Source organism: Triturus cristatus, chromosome 3_2, assembly GCF_964204655.1.
Source record: "Triturus cristatus chromosome 3_2, aTriCri1.1, whole genome shotgun sequence".
Classification (NCBI taxonomy): Eukaryota; Metazoa; Chordata; class Amphibia; order Caudata; family Salamandridae; genus Triturus; species Triturus cristatus.
The window spans coordinates 1,033,910,065-1,033,927,287 of record NC_140584.1 but is presented as its reverse complement, the minus strand read 5'-3'; the positions used below and the strand labels follow the sequence as shown (position 1 = coordinate 1,033,927,287).

At 49.3% G+C, this 17,223-nt stretch overlaps 1 protein-coding gene across 26 annotated transcripts in view; it reads left to right on the top strand.

Moving 5' to 3' along the window:
- Positions 1-17,223, top strand: part of ELN (elastin) — a 338,132-nt gene that overhangs the window by 272,851 nt on the left and 48,058 nt on the right. For 10 of the 26 annotated variants that reach the window (XM_085649706.1, XM_085649691.1, XM_085649683.1 and 7 more), the window contains 4 exons: positions 2,020-2,046; positions 3,142-3,180; positions 3,999-4,031; positions 16,201-16,233. In XM_085649706.1, coding sequence (XP_085505832.1) covers positions 2,020-2,046; positions 3,142-3,180; positions 3,999-4,031; positions 16,201-16,233 — 132 coding nt within the window. The remainder of the gene's footprint in view (positions 1-2,019; positions 2,047-3,141; positions 3,181-3,998; positions 4,032-16,200; positions 16,234-17,223) is intronic. The other 16 variants (XM_085649707.1, XM_085649698.1, XM_085649690.1 and 13 more) reach the window with 6 other exon arrangements.

Genomic DNA, 17,223 nt, shown 5'->3' with positions numbered 1-17,223 from the left:
TTTGTTATATATGCTCTGACTAAGCATTTGTCTTGACCTAAATAACTCTAAATATACTATATTATTCCTGGTATCAACATAATTATTATTAATAATAATTAAAAAGTACCGATAATAATCCAGGCATTGGCTCTTTCATGGGTTCACATGAATGGCAGGCTGTTCATTTACATCCCAGTAACATAACAGCTGTATATCTATAGTCTCTCCTAATCAATATGAAGCTCAAACTCTAGTCAGTGACGTGGAGAGACATGGACTTCAACTCCCTTCCAACGATCAACTGTGCAGATGTTCTACTGCACATCCCATGGGGTGCTCTGTTCCCTTCAATCTATGTGATCATTGTCTCCAATCCTTCACAGGAAGGAGGGAGTTTACCACATTTTCACCTTTTTCTTGGTGAGAGTTTAAGCCAGGGAGACCTCTTCGGAATGTCTCACATATCTTCAGAAAGGTCTCTATTAAAAGTTTCTTCATAGTTTGCATTTCCCGTGGCAAAAAGAACATTTACACAGATATTCCACATACTTAGTGCATCTACTGCCTTCATCTTGGTTATGATTAAAAAACGAAATATCTGCCTCACCTTTTCAAGGATCTGGAGTGTCATCTGGCCCTATCACTTTTGGATTACCTTTCGGCTGCTTCCAGTTCCACTCTTAATAATCAAAGGCTGAATTTATTTGGTGCTAACAAAAGCAAAGTCTACCTCAGTCCATCTGGATTCCAAAGAAAACCTCTGAATGTGCCATTTAAAACTATTGAATCCAGATGGACAGAACAACACTAGCAATACCATCTGATTACTGCTTATCTCATTAGTTCTCAGAACTGCGTTGATTCCACATTACACATGGAATCTTCACTCATGATGCTTTGTGAAAGTCCAGCAGTGTCATCTGTGCAGTCACTGAGCAAACAATCTTGTATTACCTGGGGAAGGCAGAAGCCTAAACAGAAGATGCTGCATCAAAGGCTATCCCTGCTCTCTCCCTATACAAGTTATCTTTTTAAGTTGTTTGAGGGATAAGAGTGAATTTCTGACTGCCGAATTCACACAGTGCCTGGCTTTACTGGCGTAACGAAACTTGAGGGGGCCCCCCTGCAAAGTACCTGAAGGGGGCCCCCCCCACGCTCTGGACCCAGTCAGGAGCTCTCATGCCAGGGACCCGCCATCTTTGCACAGTGCTTGAGATGCCCCCCTGGAGCTCGGGGCCCCAGCCCCCGCACATCAGGGGCCGTAGTGGCTATTGTTAAACCTCTGCCTGGTTTCAGCTTATGTTTATAAATTAATTTGTAAATTAATTTGACATAGTATTTTCTCCTGTTCAATAAACAATGGCAGCCATCAACCCTAAAAATATTGACTTTGCAAAAGTAGAACAAAGACTAGAAGGCAGGCCATCTCCATTTATTCCCTTGTATCTGAAACAGCATCCCATTGACATCAGAACTGCTCAACCCCCCTGCCATTCAGGAAGAAATTAGACCGGCATCTCTTCAAGAAGCATCACCCCCACAAAGTAGGACCCTAGTTGATGTGTACCTCTTGTAGGCGATCTTGAATCATAAGCTCTCGATGTTTGTTTATCATTCCTTGATTCCTAACTATGTTTGTGATAAATTAGTTCTATAGATACATACAAAGAGCTTTAAGATGGCCGACCAGTCCTCTAGGGCATGTTTTTCCATGTGGATCTTGTGTTACGATCAGCTGCAAGTGGAATGCATGAAAGAACATCTAACTAGACCATCCAGAAATAAGTAGGAAGGGCAGGCTGCTAATGGGTACACGGGGAACCGACTTCAGCTACGGTCCAAATCCAGTGATTGAGTCAACTGTAGAAAAAATACTGACGATATACTGTAAAATTTGCAATAGAACGCAGCTACTCAGTCAAAAGCTTCAGCGCGGCAGACCAACTTTGAGTGACTACGGGACTTTCTTTTGACAAATAGCGCTGGTGAAGTTATATTTGAACACCTCTGTATGACCACATTTGTGTTTGTTTGCAGGTTACGGTACTGGTGGTTTACCTGCAGGTGAGTTTTAAGGGACAGTAAGTGTGACATAAAGCTCTTTAATGGCATTATTTAAAAATGTGGTAAATTTCATTCCAGACCTCACAATCTGAAGCACTAGGCTAAGAATCTTTTCTGACCGACGTTGTGTTTTTTCAACATTCCGCTAACCATGGTCACGTCATCAATATTTTTACGTACCTTATATACTCTATTCATTTGTCAGGTTTTACAGTATCACATGCTGTTACCGTGCTAAGAGAGGCAGATTCGGACTTAGTCTGTTTCATTGTACCTGAGACCACCAAATTTAAAGATAAAGCATGCGTTTGAGTCATCTGTGCCCATTCTTTTCAGAACCCTAATCTGTGCCAAAAAATTCTAAATCTAGAAATGGATCAATGTGTGAGAATAGCCATGGTGAATACGCGACATTGCTCTATGCTTAACACTTCTCCTGCAAATTAAGCCCAACACAACTACCTCCTAACTGGAAAATGTGTGTGTGGTGTTCAAGCTAGTTTCACCCTTAATTAAATTTCACAGCTTAAAGTGAAACATTTTTTTAAAATAATTTTAAAGTGAAATAATGGACGTTACTTAGATCTTACTTGCATTGCTACACCAGCTGTTTTTTTGTAAATTCTGAGACGAAAAACGTTGATCAGGAGTGCAGAACTGGTGCACCTGCCACCTGTTGTTTTATGTACACCTCATATTTAACCAACATATTTCAACCTTGACTCTGTCGATGTTTAAAGATCATTGGCTGGATCCAAATCCTTTCATCCAATCAAATACTCCACCAGGCCCCCTACTAACCATAGATTTGACGATCCACATAATGACATCTTTGTGAACAAGGGCCCTATGGAGCTAGAATCCCTTATTGCCTCGATCACTGGGCGATTTCTGGTAGGTCGGGGTTTTTCTCGCCGCACTGATGTTTTAGTATGATATTTTAGCGAGGGCTCTGCTTTCTGTCCATGCACTGGTGGCCTCTTGAGGTTTTGGTGTCTCGTGTATTAGACACTTTAAGTCTCCTGTACCCCATTACATTTGGATGTCTTTCTGTGATGTGATGACCATGTGAACGCTGCTTTGTGTTTCCCTCAGGAGTCTACCCAGGCTTTGGACAGAAACCTCCCAAACCAGGTACCTTTATTATTACAGTTGAAACGTCTAGGAAGAGCACATATTTCCTTCAGATAATGCCATTCACATTTATGTGAGTTTGAATATGCCACACATGTGAAAGCAGTCATTTTCAAAAGCAAAAAATTGGACAATTTTTAGTGTCACATGCTACTTAATACTGAGCGGCCAATGTCTGGTGGCGGTCAATTCGTACACATAGCCACATAGAAAGGGGGTGATCATATAGCACCATGCCTCCAGAAACTTCCAATGTTGTGTGAGAGACGGCTGAGAAGCTCTGACATCCGCAGTGTGGTTTAACTGTGCCAACTGCAAACACAGACTGCTGTGTCGAGGCGCCAGCTGCGGAGCAGCGGGCTGGAGGGTTTCCTGCATTGGAGGACTGATTGCAGCCCTGCACTCCATTCAGTTGAAGAACTGACTGAAGCTCTGACTGATTAGTACTCGGTAGCAGGGTACTTTGTAGAAGCAGGTACTGTTGGCATCCTGTGCAGGAGCACTGAGAGCGGGGCATTTTGTCTGAGCACAACCTCCTGTCCAGTGCAGAGAGTGTTATGTAAAAAAGCTAGCTGCAGTAGTGTCTAGAGCACTGAATGAGGAGCACCTCATAGGAGTTCAGACTGAGCTGTACTGTGTGGAAACTCACTAGGTCTGCGGTGTAGTGCAAGGAAGCCTTCTGTGGTAAGTGATTTTGAGCACTGTGTACACACTGGCTGGAGGGCTGGAGTGTGATGGTACTACTGGTGTAAGATGCTGTACATTTTGGTGGAAGTAAGGCTGATTACTCTGGTGGTGAAGTCTTTGCTTGTTCTCAGGTTATGGAGTTCGTGTAGGAGGTTTGCTGCCAGGTGAGTTAAACAGGGTTTTCTCCTAAGCACTTTGATTGATTGGACCATACTTTGAATTCCCTCTTGACATTAACGTGGATGGACATAACATATAAACTTCTTACCTGTAGCCACAAGGGACATGTATTGTGTTTCAAAGGACCTTCTACAGCAAACATGGGGGGACCTCACTGACTATAACATTCCATTACTGTAATTCAATTTAAAATCTTGCACAGGTCCCTCTCACTGTCTGCGTCCATGCCTGAAGGGTGCTTTTAGGCCTGTAACCAAAGCCATGGCTTCCATCATTCAGTCCAACAGAGGACCATTGCACAGTATCCAATGCCGACAGACACTCTTCAAATGCAGTGTTTCATTCACAAACGGCGGAGCCTAGAATCGGTTCCTGCACAGCAGTGTTTCAAGCAAAGATAAAGACCCAGTAGTTGAGCGATCAACCATCCTTCCCAACATGCTATCAGTCAGCACTCCTTCTTTGGGGCTTGAATTGCTAGCAAGCACACCTCGCACTAGCAGTCAAGGAATATGAAGTGCCCATGAGTGTGCCTGGATTCCCTCTTCACCAGTCTGGGATACAACTCGAAGAGTATGCACCTCAGTTTTGAACAATTCACGGTTGTGTGGGAGAACATGCTTGATCCTTCCATGTTTTCCCCATGCTGGTACTCATCCTATTAACTTACTTTCTTAGATATGTCTAAAAATATTGGGAATACGCCCTGATCCTGCTCACAAAATAGATCCATGTGCTGATATGGCTTCTCTTCTACTGATTACAGTAGCATTCTTACTTAGAACACACCTTTATCGAATACTAGCATAGACTAGTGTACACTAAGAACAATCTAAAAGCTATCGGAAAACAGCTAAAATAACTCAGTGTTACGGCCTTGCTGTTCCACCACTTTCTCTGTCTTTTGTCCCCATCAGGGAGACCTGTATCATGACCATGGTGACATTTAATGTGCTCATATGAGTAAATGGGCATGAATGCAGACATGCAGCCTAGATTTCTGGCAAGTTAGCTTGGCCATTCATTTTCACAAGGATGGTAAAAATACAGCGGTTACAACTGGCACCATCTTTAATAATCTCAAAAACAACCCAATGTCCGCTATAGAAATTGTGATTAATAATAACTGAAGAGTTACTGGAGAATTCTAACCCCAGATCCTCTTTGTGAATAATTGATTCTCAAATTAGTACGTGAAGGTGCAGCATATGATCGTGGAGTTGCATCCCCTAAAAACACGTGTTTCTTTCAAAACGTTATTTTCCTTGCCTTACTGAAGTAGGTTTACTTCAGATGGGAATATTATCGAGTCTTATGAACTGAAGACGTCTCTTCATTTGTGGTCCAGGCTATTAAAGCCGTCTGTTAATGACCTCTTTTCTTTTCCTGACATTTTACTCAGCTTGGCCCAATTTTTAGAATTGCAAAGCCCAACGTTCTAGAGTTTCTTCAGCCTCCTGTATGCTCCTGTAAGTTGTATGGTTTTATATGCCAGCAATCCACAGGGGTAGAAAGATTTCAACCACGTTATGCTTCAAATCCGTTTCTTACATCATATAAATCAATCACTGCAGCAACCAACATATCAATCACTAACTAATTTAATGAATGCTTGCAGCGATGGTCATGTGATCAATACTAACTACATTAATTCTCTCTCTGCCTACAAATTGGGAACACATTGGAACTCAGCCCTTTGCAAAGACCACGTCACGCTCAAGTCATAGGAAATGAGAACACTGGAAAGATTCCTGTTCCATGGCTCATGCCCCCTAGAGGCAAGATATTCACTTGCGGTCCCTTTCTAGAGATCATGCCCTTCTCAGACTCACAACTGTGTCTGGTGCCCTTGGCACACAGCTCCATTTTGACTATCTGCAGTTCACCCCGGGCCACAGAGTCGCAAAGCACAGATCTGGGAAGATGTACTTTCTGGATCCCTTGAGCACTGAGATGATCTCATCCGACATATGTCTGTCCAATATGGCAGTCTATGTCAAATGGTGTAACACCTTTTCAATTGTCCCACTTCATCAAGGACAGTCAGCACCAGGATACGGTGTTTCTGCTTTCACAACATTTTCGAAGCAATCCATCTTATCCCCCAGGTTCATTATGAGTGCCACCATACAGCTTTCAAACCTCTGTTGTAGGGCATCTCCTCATGCCTGCAAGGAACCCTGACTCACTTTAACTCAGTTGTTCAAGGCACTAACGTCTTGTGCTCCTCCACATCTGGTTCTTTCAGCTCTCCTCCCTGCACTGAGATCTCGTTTTCAAATCTGTGTGAAAGGCTTTGTAAGCCCTTCAATATTTGCATTATTTGCAGTGTTCCCTTCTCTTCAGTGACCTGATCCACATCATCAGAGTCACTGGGGTCTGTGCCATTGGATGTCTTTTGACTCAGTGGCACATCCTTCCAGATATGACCTGTCAAATTATGTGTGTGCTGTCCTACACGCCTACAGAGCCCACATTTCAAACCCAAGTTTGCTTCCCCTTCAGGAGCTTTCCTTCCAGCAGCCCGCTACATCCATGTGTGAACCAACAACTCCTCATTTGTGTAAAATGCTCTGTTAGTCTACAGCAGAGTTTAGAATAGTGTAGGCACAAGGCACCATGATTGCTTTCATCTTTTCCTAAATATCATTCTAGGTTGCAGGCTTCTTCTTGCGTGCCCAAAAAAGCAATAGTTTTATATTATTTTCACTCATTCCAACACTAACCATTTCACCAAAGGAGTAAAACTTAAGTTTCCACAGTAAACAATTTCATTTCAACTACATGGCACAGGAGGATGTTGTTTATTTTATTTTATTTATATATAAAGATTTATAAAGCATGAACATGACCTCGGAGGGTATCAGAGCGTTTTACAAGTGGTCAGGAAGGAAGAAACAGTAAAACAAATAACAAAACCTAGCGCAAAACAGGATGGGTGGGTTCCATTAGGAGGCAGAAAGCCAAAACAGAGTCCATACCACCCACTAAATATATATACATGATCTTAGAAAGTCCAATACTTTATAAGTGTATAGCAAACGTGGCCTACTGTGTCTGGCTAATAGAGAACAGGAGCCTCGAAGCAAAAAGGTGTTCGCAAGTAGCAGTTTGACTTCCTTTTTAAATGATGCAGTTGAGGGAGTCTGTCTGATTTCAGAGGGGAGGGAGTTCCAGATTCTCTGGGCAATACACGAGAAGGCTTGATTATAAGTTTTCTTCTTATAGACTTTCTGTGGTTTGAGCAATTTAGAGCCTGTAGATCAGGAGTAATGTAGTTGTATCTTTCATATTCTGTGGTGAGCCTTGCAGCAGAGTTAATAGAATCCCTTAGAGGAGCCAACGTTGATCTAGTTAGGCCACAGAGGATTGCACTTCCATAGTTGAACCTGGAAATCACTGGGGCATGAACAACTGATTTGAAGTCATCGAGGGGGCGGAAGGATTTCATTTTCCGTAATATGCTCATTTGAAAGTTGGTTCCTTTAGTAGCCGTACTGATGTAATCCTGCATGTTCAAGTTCTTGTCAAAGATTATTCCTAGAGATCTCATGGAATCTATAATGTGTGGAAGGGAATTAAGAGCAGTTAGTTGCTTCATCCATTCTCTGATCTCAGAGGACTGTTTGGGTGGGGCGATTAGGAGGAATTTCTTTGTTTTAGCATTTAGTTTGAAGTGGTTTCATGTCAGCCAGTTCTGAGTTTTTTTGAAGAGTTGGGTTAAGAGACCGGGTATCTTCAGGGGAAGAGATTTTCAAAAACAATTGGGTGTTGTTGCCATACATGTGATAGTGGATTTCTGTTAGTGGCTCCATGAACAGGTTAAAGAGGGTGGGAGAGATCCATGTGGGACCCTCAGCATGACAGGTGAAGAATTGGAAAGGGACTAAGTAACCTTGATTCTTTGGGATCTGTTGTAGAGGAATGAGATGAACCAATTAAGGATGGACCCAGAAAGCCCCATCATACTTTCCAAAAAGTCTAGGAGGCTGTCATGTTTAACCATGTCAAAAGCTGACAATAGGTCAAGGAGGATAAGTAGGCATAATTAATTTTGATTCAGCATATCTGAAAGAAACACGTTAGTTAGATTCCTCACCTTAGAATATCCCCAGGCGTCAGACTGGATCCGGAAGATTTTTCGTCAGCAATACCCCTTGCGCGTCGCTAGGCGTCGTCTGCGGCTCCGCGTCCGTCGTCGGCGTCGTGCGCCGGGATGACGTCGTCGGAGTACTTAGACGCCGCCCTCGCGCGCTGACGTCAGTTCTTCTTTTTTCCGCGCCAGTAAGCGCAGATCCGGGAGAGCTACCCCTTTTAGTCTTTTTTGACTAAATCTTTTTGATCATTTTTGATCCTTGTCTGTCGACATCTGGTGCCGGTAGGATGCCTGGGTTCAAGGCTTGTGAAGATTGTCATCGACTGATGTCGGTGACCGATCACCACCGCCGGTGCCTCTACTGCTTAGGCCTCGACCACGACGCGGAGTCGTGCAACGACTGTCAGGCCCTGACTTCGAAGGCTAGGCGGGAGCGGTCCCGCAAGCTTCTCGAGCTTCGCCACTCGGCTCCGCGTCGTGCGCGATCCCGGTCCAGGAGGAGGTCCAAGGATCGCTCGCGGAGCCCTAGCCGACGCCACCATCGATCGTCGGGCTCCAAGTCGTCGGGTAAGTCCAAACACTCTAAGAAGTCCAAGCGGCGACATCGCTCTTCGGACTCCCCTCGCCGGTCGCGCGACTCGGCCGAGGGTCCAAGTGGTTCCACCCCCGCGGCTCCGGCGGAGCCGCAGGTGCCGCGTCCGCCCCCATACCTTCCGGTCCCTGGGGCTGACGCGGCGCCGGCGGAGATCAGTGCCTTCCTCTCGGCCATGAGGAGCCTGGCCCCGCCGTCGACGCCCGCTGGCGCGCCTTCGGGCCCCGCGGACTCGACTGGGCGACCTCGCGTGCCGGCGGCTCCGGCCCCGGCGCCGTCGACGACTCCGGTCTCGACGCCGCAGGTCCCCGCGGGGCCCTTGCCTGGGCCCCAGTCGACGCCGGTTGACCTTGTCACTCCTCCACCGGCGCCGACGCCTGAACCACCGACGCCGTCACCGGCGCCACCGACGCCGACGCCTGTGACGCCGACGCCCCAGTTTAGCCCTCATCCGGACCCGACGCCGGCACGGCGTCCACCGACGCCGCACCCGACGCCGCTTGAGTCCTACCATCTCTACAGTCCGGTTCCGATCATTCCTCCTGTTTATCAGGAATCGGAAGAAGGGGGCGACTGGGAGGGGTTCGAGGACCCTCTAGCTGTTCAGTCACAGCTTTCTCAGGACTGGGCAGATGAACTGGGGGAGGCCAGCGGGCTGGACACCTCGCCAGACGCTGGATTCACTTCTCCTCCGACCGTGGCTTCGGAGGAGGGTGCAGCATTTTCTGTGGTGCTGCGCAAGGCGGCTGAGGCCCTTGGGCTCGAGTTGCCTGCCGTGGCTGTGAGGACCAACATCCTCACTGAGGTGCTTCAAACCTCAGCAAGCTCCACTGAGCCTCTGCTGCCGTTCAACGAGGCCCTCACTGACGTTCTGCAGGGCACCTGGTCCAAGCCCTCCACAGTTCCTCCTGTGGATAGGAACGTTGCCAGGCGCCACCGCCCTGCTCCGGGCGACCCCAGTTTCCTGTCCCAACACCCCACCCCCGAGAGTCTGGTTATCCAGGCCTCTACTTCCCAATCCTCCTTCCCGACCGCTCCGCCGGACCGGGATTCCAAGAGACTCGAGCAGTTTGGCAAGAAACTGTTCTCGTCCCTTAGTTTGGGCCTGCGGTCCTTAAATACCGCCTGTCTCTTGGACCGTTATTCCCATTCCCTGTGGGATACGGTGGAGGACGTGCTGCCCCTGTGTCCGGAGGAGGTCCGGACGCGTCTTACCCAGGCTTTGGCCGATGGGAGGGATGCAGCACGACACGCCATAAGATGTGGGCTTGACACCACGGACTCGCTAGGTCGGGCGATTTCCACCACGGTGGCGCTCCGCCGCCACGCCTGGATGCGGTCCACGTCATTTTCCGGGGATGTCCAGAACACCCTCATGGACATGCCCTTTGATGGCACTCGCCTGTTTGGTGAGAAGGCGGACAGTGCGCTGAACCGCTTTAAGGACTCCCGGGCTACGGCCAAGTCCTTGGGCCTCTCGGCTCCGCGGGCGCACACCTCCGCTTTTCGCCCCTTTCGTGGCCAAGGAAGGGGCGCCTCCTCACGTCCGCAAAGCCACCAGCCGCAGAACCAACCTGCGCGCGGTCGCGGACGTGGCTTCCGCCGTGGCGGAAATGGAGGCCGACGTGGTCAGCCCACATCCACCCCGGCAGCATCCGCCTCAAAGCCTTCCTAGTCCGAGCTTTCAGGCCCATACCACGCCAGTGGGCGGCAGAGTTCGCCATCACCTGCTCCACTGGCGGTCCATAACATCGGACAGGTGGGTGCTGCAAATCGTCCGAAGGGGCTACTCCCTCCCCTTCGAGACGACCCCTCCAGCCATGCCACCGCAGCACCACCGTATCTCGGGGGATCATTTGGATCTTCTCCGCGAGGAAGTTTCGGCTCTCTTGGCCAAGGGGGCCGTCGAGCGCGTTCCGAGTCCAGAAGTAGGTCGTGGTTGTTATTCCCACTACTTTCTGGTTCCCAAGAAGGGCAAGGGGGGCCTGCGCCCTATCTTGGACCTCCGGAACGTCAATGCCTTCCTCCGAAAGGAAAGGTTCAAGATGCTAACGTTGGCTCAGGTTTTAGCTGCCCTAGACCCTGGAGACTGGATGGTAGCGTTGGACTTGCAGGACGCATATTTCCATATCCCCGTCCTGCCGGCCCACCGGCGTTACCTGCGGTTCACGGTGGGCCAAGAGCACTTTCAGTTTACCGTGCTCCCCTTCGGCCTCACCAGTGCCCCTCGGGTGTTCACGAAAGTGATGGCGGTGGTCGCAGCTCATCTGCGCAGATCAGGGGTCCCAGTCTTCCCCTATCTCGACGACTGGTTGTTGAAGGCGGGCTCGCCCCAGGCAGTCGTCTCCCACCTCCAGACTACGGCGGATCTCCTGCATTTGCTGGGGTTTTCCATCAACGTGCCGAAGTCACACTTGAGTCCCTCTCAGAAGCTCCTCTTCATCGGAGCGGTTCTCGATTCGGCGCAGTTCCGGGTCCATCCACCGGAACAGCGGGTCCGGGATATACAGGCCCTGATTCCCATCTTTCGGCCTCTATCCCGGGTTTCGGTCAGGCTAGTGTTGCGGCTTCTGGGGCTGATGGCCTCCTGCATCCTACTAGTGCATCACGCCAGGCGGCGCATGCGGGCTCTGCAGTGGGACCTGAAGTTTCAGTGGGCCCAGCATCACGGCAACCTGTCCGACCATGTCTTGATCTCGGAGGGTACTGCACAGCAGTTGCAGTGGTGGCTCACGGACCGCGAGTGGGTCAAGGGCAAGAGCCTCTCCCTTCCCCAACCGGAGCATGTCGTAGTGACGGATGCGTCCCTCCTGGGATGGGGTGGCCATATGGGAGAGGCGGAGATCAGAGGCCTCTGGTCTCCGGCGGAGTCTCGTCTCCACATCAACCTGTTGGAGTTGAGAGCGATCCGGCTTGCACTGAAAGCCTTCCTTCCCTCTGTCAGGGGAAGTGTCGTGCAGGTGTTCACGGACAACACCACCGCCATGTGGTACTGCAACAAACAGGGCGGGGTGGGGTCGTGGACCCTTTGTCAGGAGGCTCTGCGCCTCTGGACATGGCTGGAACACCAGGGCGTCACCCTGGTGGTTCAACATCTGGCGGGCTCTCTGAACGCCAGAGCAGACGAACTCAGCCGCCGGTGCATGATGGATCACGAATGGCGTCTGCACTCCGAAGTGGTGCAAGGCCTCTTTCAGCAGTGGGGAGAGCCTTGGTTAGATCTATTCGCCACCGAAGAGAACGCGCAATGTCAGCAGTTCTGCGCGTTGGAATTTCCAAGGCGGCACTCGCTCGGCGACGCTTTTCGTCACGAGTGGAGTTGCGGTCTGTTGTACGCCTTTCCGCCTATACCACTTCTGCCCAGAGTGCTGAAGAAGATCAGGCGCGACCGGGCCCAAGTCATCTTGGTGGCTCCGGATTGGGCACGAAGATACTGGTATCCCGAGCTACTCAGTCTGTTGACCGATCCCCCGATACGTCTGCCCCTTCGGGAGGATCTTCTGTCGCAGCAGCAGGGGACGGTCCTCCACCCGAACCTGTCCAGCCTCCACCTCCATGCGTGGAGATTGAGCGGCGGCAGTTGATGCCATTTGACTTGCCTCATGAAGTCTGTGATATCATTCTGGCAGCCAGGCGTCCCTCCACAAAGTCGGTATACGCCTGCCGGTGGAACAAATTTGTGGCATGGTGCACAGCAAAGGCTGTGGATCCCCTTTCCGCCCCTCTTTCTGAGGTTCTCCTCTTCCTTCTTTCTCTGGCCCGGCAGGGCTCTGCCCTGGGCACCCTGAAAGGTTATCTTGCTGCCATCTCCGCCTTCTTGCGGCTTCCTGATCAGCCTTCTCTTTTCAAGTCCCCTGTGGTTACACGCTTTCTCAAAGGCATTACACACACGTTTCCTCCTGTCCCTTTTGTAATGCCTCAGTGGGACTTGAATCTGGTTTTGACATTCCTGATGTGCGCTCCCTTCGAGCCTCTTCACAATTGCCCTCTTCGTCTTCTAACTCTAAAGACTGCTTTTCTGGTAGCCATCACCTCGGCTAGACGGGTGAGTGAGCTCCAGGCTTTATCTTCAAAGCCTCCTTTTCTATCTGTTCATCCGGACAAGGTTGTCCTTCGGCCTCGTCCCTCCTTTCTTCCTAAAGTGGTGACTCCATTTCACCTTGGGCAGTCTGTCACCTTGCCCACCTTCTTTCCGCCTCCGCATCCTTCCAAAGAGGAAGAGAGGCTCCACCGTCTGGACCCAAAACGTGCGCTCTCCTTTTATCTGGACCGCACAAAACAGTTCCGGGTGGACGACCAGCTTTTTGTTGGGTACGTGGGCGCTAAGAAGGGGAAAGCTGTGCACAAACGAACCATCTCTCGGTGGGTCGTTTTGTGTATAAAAATCTGCTATTCCTTGGCTAAAAAGGACCCTCCTGTTGGGCTGCGCGCCCATTCTACTCGGGCCACGGCGGCTACTACTGCCTTGGGACGGGGAGTCCCTTTGCAGGACATCTGTCAGGCGGCGACGTGGGCTTCGCTACACACGTTTGCCAGGCATTATTGCCTTGACAGCCAAGTCCGGAGGGATGGCTTCTTTGGCCGTTCTGTCCTCCAGGACTTTCTGGTGTGATCTTGGTTCGCAGACCCACCACCGGGGATGGTATTGCTTGGGTATCTATTCTAAGGTGAGGAATCTAACTAACGTGTTTCTTTCAGATGAACAAGTTACTAACCTTCGGTAACGATGTATCTGTAAGAAACATTAGTTAGTTAGATTCCTCACCGACCCTCCCATCCTCCCGTTCTGCGAACTGACATCTAGGGTTAAGGTTGTCCTTTCAGGCCCCTAGATTTTATTTTTGGCACCAGTGTCGGTCTTTGCATGGCTCTGCGTTCCTGGCGCGGAAGGCTATGTACAAGAACTGACGTCAGCGCGCGAGGGCGGCGTCTAAGTACTCCGACGACGTCATCCCGGCGCACGACGCCGACGACGGACGCGGAGCCGCAGACGACGCCTAGCGACGCGCAAGGGGTATTGCTGACGAAAAATCTTCCGGATCCAGTCTGACGCCTGGGGATATTCTAAGGTGAGGAATCTAACTAACTAATGTTTCTTACAGATACATCGTTACCGAAGGTTAGTAACTTGTTCTTTTAGTGCATTATCTGCTAAGTGCGTTCAAGCCGATTCGGTCCTTATCGAAAGCCAGATTGAAATTGGTCTAAAAGTTGGAATTAGTATATGTGGTTACCTAGTTGGATGTGAACACAAGTTTCCGGGCCGGAATGTTAGTGATTGGGCGGAAGTTGTTTAGGTCTGCCTGATCTGCCATGGGTTTCCTCAAAGTCGGGACTTTAAGCAATATGGGATGGTGCCTTGATGTAATGAGGCATTTACTATTTTGGTCCAGAGTTAGAGTATGGATAATTTGAACTTAGTGAAGAAATTGGATGGCAGGGGGTCATTGAAGTAATTTGAGAGTTGAGTGATTGAGCGTTGTTGAATTTGAAATCCAAATCTGCCTGTATACACAAGACCATAGGGTGCTGTCTAGGTGGGTGATGAAGGTGATGATGTAACAGGTGGTGTAATTCTGTGTAGTTGTTCCCACTCCGGGCGGCTGTCACAAGATGGGCCGCACAGCACCTTGAGCAGTGACAGTCTCCCGCACACCTTTTGGATGTGTAGCGACACTTGCATCCCCTAGATTGTGAGTATTTATTCTACTCGCAGGTTCTTGACGTGCACACCAAAATTGACCTGTTTTTTGCACAGCCCAGCTAGGAGCATGGCTATCGAGGGGTGAATACCTGGCACGCACCCTCTCGGCTCATTACCCACTGCTGCTGACCCTGCAGTGGGGACAATAATGCCCAATCATACCCACCTGCCCGCTTCAAGCAGAGGTTATGTATGATCCTCCCTTCCACGTGCATTTCGCCCAATGCATTGACCAGTATTTCACACTTAACATATGGTCACTGCCACGTCCCGAGCGGTTGAGTGGGATGCCCATAAAGTGGTGGTGTGAGGCCACTGCTTGGCGGCCCCTGGAGGATACGCAAAAGGCTATTGAAAGACCTCTCGGATATAGATTGTGACCTCCGCTCCCTAGAGAAGTGGGTAGCCAATTGTACGGCCCTAACTGAGCAGCTTCTCCAACTGTGCTAGCAGCATAATGAGACTGAAAGTACGCTCAGTAAGCACGAATATAGGTGGCGCGTGGCCCTGCAGCACCTGATGGGTGACTGTTCTGGATGGCTGTTGGCCTGGCTAGTGCAGGAGGGTCAGCAGTGAGTCTCCATAGGCGCGATTCTCAAAGCCACTAATAGGATGTACACTACACAACTAGACATAAACAGGGCCTTCCATGATTACTACTGTGAACCATATGCTGCCCCTGCTCTGCCATCTCCGTCCCACACCCGTGGATTATTTGACTTCCTACAGCTTATATGGCTGAACGGCTTGTAGCGGGCTGAACTAGACAAGCCACTGCAGCTGTAAGATCTGCATGGCCATAGCTCAGATTGAGCACAAGAAAACTCTGGGCGCTGACGGACTGCCGATAGAATACTTTGCCACTTTTGTTACCCAAACCTCCAAGAGGCTTCTGGACATTTTTGTGGAGCCGGGAGCGGGGTTACTTTCCAGACTCACTTCGCAAGGCCATGATTGTGGTTTTGGGTGTGCGCCCCTACCGTCCTCAATCCCTGTTTAACTTGGATTGTAAGATCCTGGGCCGGGTGTTGGCGAACCGTCTCCTACCTATTGTCCACCTGTTGGTTCACACAGATCAATCGGCTTTATAGCGGGACGCAAACTACGAAATGCAGACTTCTTCCACATGATCTGGATATACCCCTCCCTGCAACCCTCTTGGGCAAGGATAACAGCAATGGTGTCGGACATGGCAGTACATACTCTCAGCCCCACCCCTGAATCATGCCTTCTGGGGCTACGCTACCCAAACAAACTGCGATAAACATATACAATGTTTTATAGCTATGCCACTTGTTTTATTTAAGCTCAATATCGCCATTGCATGGAAATCTCCAGCTCCTCCAGGAGCTCAATGGTGGTTAGATGTTTTGCTGACTTGGACGGAAGCACACACTATTAGGTTAGTTCGTAAAGGTGACTCCCGCGGGGTAGATGAGTGCTGGGAGACCTTCCTACTCACAGTGGAAGCCAAATCTGAGGAACGTCCCCCATAAATGACAGACACATTCACCATATCCCTCGGTGTGGGCTCACCAAGCGCTATCTTGTCTGCTCCATGAGTGCTGGGTTGGCGACCACAGTTTCATGTGTGTCTGCACTGTCCTCCTACCCTATTCTTGCAGCACTGTGAGGATGTGAAAGGAGCACCACAAATGACTAATGTATCACACTAAATAAGCTGTCAATAAAAATATTAAAAATAAATAAATACATTCTGTGTAGTTGTTTTTTAATGGGTATATTTCTGCTTGTTCTCAGGTTATGGAACTGGTGCTGGAGGTTTACCAGCAGGTGAGTTAAATCCTGACATGTGAGGGGAAGAGCTCAAAAGCGCATATAACACACATACAGCAACAGCATGTACACTTCAGTGATCAGAAGACACAAAGAAAGAGAGTTCAGTGTGGAGAGAAGGATGCCCGGGCATCGGTTCTGGGGAATGGGCATCGGTTCTGGGGAATGGAGTAAAAAGACTGAATGTTTTATTTAAACTCAGTATCGCCATGGCATGGAATTTTCCCGCTCCTCCAGGAACTCAACGGTGGTTAGATGTTTTGCTGACTTGGACCAGTGCTGAGGCACACGCTACAAGGTTAGTTCGTAAAGGTGACTCCCGCGGGGTAGATGAGTGCTGGGAGACCTTCCTACTCACAGTGGAAGCCAAATCTGAGGAACTTCACCGATAAATGACAGACAAATTCACCATATCCCTTGGCGTGGGCTGACCGAGTGCTATCTTGTCTGCTCCATCAGGGCCGGGTTGACGACCACTGTTTCATACGCACATGTCATTCATATGCACCAACCCTGCACAATACTCCGGGAGAGTACTGCCCTACCCCCTGGCTGAGAATGATCACACAGTCAGCACCTCTATAAGACACTCACTTCTCTTCCAACCTCCTGGGGTGCACAAGCAGGGTAAAGCCCTCCCACATACCACACCGCCACACCCCTTTACACACATGTGGCACTATGAAGCATTCCTAGAGACCCACCTTGCGCGGTGGTATAATGTAGTGAGGAACCACACACTTACCATGGATAGCTGATTAGGAACCTAAAAGACCTCAAACTGTTTTTTTGTTTACGGTTTATTGTCTTTATGACCTGCTTTGCCAGAGTATTGGTGTAACCAGAAAAGGGACCAATGATTATGTTAACCCAGACTGGTATTTACTGATCCTGATGTGTCTCTCCTCTGTCCTCCTACCCTATTCTTGCAGCACTGTGAGGATGCGACAGGAGCCCCACGAATGACTAATGTATCACACTAAATAA